This window comes from Erinaceus europaeus, chromosome 13 (assembly GCF_950295315.1).
Source record: "Erinaceus europaeus chromosome 13, mEriEur2.1, whole genome shotgun sequence".
In the NCBI taxonomy this organism is placed as follows: domain Eukaryota; kingdom Metazoa; phylum Chordata; class Mammalia; order Eulipotyphla; family Erinaceidae; genus Erinaceus; species Erinaceus europaeus.
The window spans coordinates 88,196,211-88,198,524 of NC_080174.1; the positions used below are offsets into that span (position 1 = coordinate 88,196,211).

The window sequence follows — 2,314 nt, forward strand, 5'->3', positions numbered from 1 at the left end:
CAAGGAAATATGAAAAAAATAAAATGAATGGAAATATATCTCACGTTCATGGATTGGAAGAACTAAGTGTCAAATCGACTGTTCCAGCCAGACCCATGTACAGATGTAATGTGATTCCTGTCAAGGCCTTACCAAATGTCTTTAAGAGAATTAAATAAAATGACAAAAGTTTGTTTGGAATCAGAAAATACCTAGCATTGCCAAAGCAACCGTGAGAAAAAAAATTATAAGAATGGAAGTAACACGTTTCCTCTTCTCATACTATGTTATAGAGTCATTGTCATCAAAACTGTCTAGTGTTAGAACAAAACTAGACTCACACATCAGTCAAATAGAATTGAGAGTCCAAAAATAAGCCATCCTGCCTATGGAAATATAAATTTTGAAAAGTGGCCTGAAACATTAAATGGGAAAAAGAACATTTATTTCTTCAACAAATGATGTTGGGAAATTTGAGTTGTAACAATTAGGAGAATAAAGGTAGACAACTACATATCACCATGTATAAAAATCAACTCAAAATGGATCAAAGATTCATTGTGTGTTTTCATTTTTCTTCAAAAGTTTTTTTTTTCTTGTTCAGCTACTAAAACTATCAGCGACATTACCTTCTTCACCCCACCTTGGATGGAACTTGAAGGAGTGATTTTAAGTGAGATAAGCCAAGAAGAGAAGGATGGATATCTCACTCTTGGACAGAACTTAGGAAACAAGAACAGAAAGGATAAGCACAAAGTACAACTTGAAGCGTTTGGTATATTACACCACAGCAAAGGACCCTGGGGAAGGAGGGCAGAGAGAAGGCTGCAAGGGGGGCTTTGATGCTCTGGGGAATTACAAGAGAAAAGGACATAAAGTGGAGGTCAGAGTATTTTGCAGACACCCATTATGGTTATGTGAGAAAATATGCCCCATCTGTCAGCAACAGTACTGTAAACCATTTACCCTTCTCCCAATTAGAAAAAGATACTCTTGGTAGATGTCTCGCTGGCTTTCGTGTCACGCTTTACCCTGAGCAAGTCCCGGAGGTGCCCCGGGGGAATTCCAGTGCTCATGGTAAACTCACCAGCCCGCCAAGATGGCGATGCAAGCGGCCAAGAGGGCGAACATTCGACTTCCTCCTGAAGTAAATCGGATTTTGTATATAAGAAACTTGCCATACAAAATCACAGCTGAAGAAATGTATGACATCTCTGGAAAATATGGACCTATTCGTCAAATCAGAGTAGGGAACACACCTGAAACTAGAGCAACAGCTTATGTGGTCTACGAAGACATCTTTGATGCCAAGAATGCTTGTGACCACTTGTCAGGATTCAGTGTTTGTAACAGATACCTCATGGTGTTATACTGCAATGTTAACAGGGCATTTCAGAAGATGGACACAAAGAAGAAGGAAAAACAGTTGAAGCTACTCAAGGAAAAATAAGGCATCAAGACAGAGCCACCAAAGTGAGCGTCGTCTGTGTTTTCCCTTTGGACTAATGCCCATGAATCACCACCACTACCCATTCCTGTTTTTTTTAGTCAATACTGAATATTGTGATTTCTTATTTGAGACTCAAAATAGCCCCCTTTGGTATATATTAGAATATGTCACACTAGGTCTATGGCCATACCACCCTGAACATGCTTGATCTCATCTGATCTTGGAAGCTAAGCAGGGCCGAGCCTGGTTAGTATTTGGATGGAAGACTATGTCACATTAATAAACTCATTGCCTTTAAAAAAAAAAATGCCAGTGTTTTCTTGTGAATTCCCTCCTCCTGTTTGATACAAAGGGAAGAAAATCTGGCAGGTGGGTCCAGGGATATAGTTGTGGTAGAATGTGTGATTGATATATGATGCCACAGCTTTGCTCTCAGCAAAAAATAGAAACAGAAAACAAAGAAGTTGAACCCTTTCAAGTATAGTCCAGGGTAAATAGTTATGCAAAGACTCTCATGCCTGAAACTCCAAAGTCCTAGGTTAAATCCCCTGCACCACCATGTGCTAGAGCTGAGCAGTGCTCTGGTTAAAAAAAAAAGAAAGAAAAGTTTAATAAAAATAGTTCCAGGGTAGATGATCCTAGAGTCTGAGCTTCTAGAGAGCATGGTCCTTACTGTGCTTTTAATACCCCCAGTCTGCAGAGCTTAGCCATCAAGGGAACTTCTTTGAGAGATGTCACTTACAGAATGTTGGTCATCTTCCTAACAACTCAGCGAAAGGATCTTCACTTTGCACATAAAGTTACCAAGGTTTATTGTGTTGGTTGAATAAAATGTTGACAGACAAAAAAAAAAAAAAAGAAAAGAAAAAGATACTCTTGCCCTTA

The 2,314-nt window shown here is 39.1% G+C and overlaps 1 protein-coding gene across 1 annotated transcript; it reads left to right on the forward strand.

Moving 5' to 3' along the window:
* The first annotated feature begins 1,060 nt into the window (after nucleotides 1-1,060).
* On the forward strand, nucleotides 1,061-1,540 carry LOC103115827 (splicing factor 3B subunit 6-like). Its single transcript, XM_060205086.1, has one exon. It carries the CDS (start codon nucleotides 1,079-1,081, stop codon nucleotides 1,427-1,429), a length of 351 nt encoding a protein of 116 aa, XP_060061069.1. The 5' UTR covers nucleotides 1,061-1,078; the 3' UTR covers nucleotides 1,430-1,540.
* The last annotated feature ends 774 nt before the right edge of the window (nucleotides 1,541-2,314 follow it).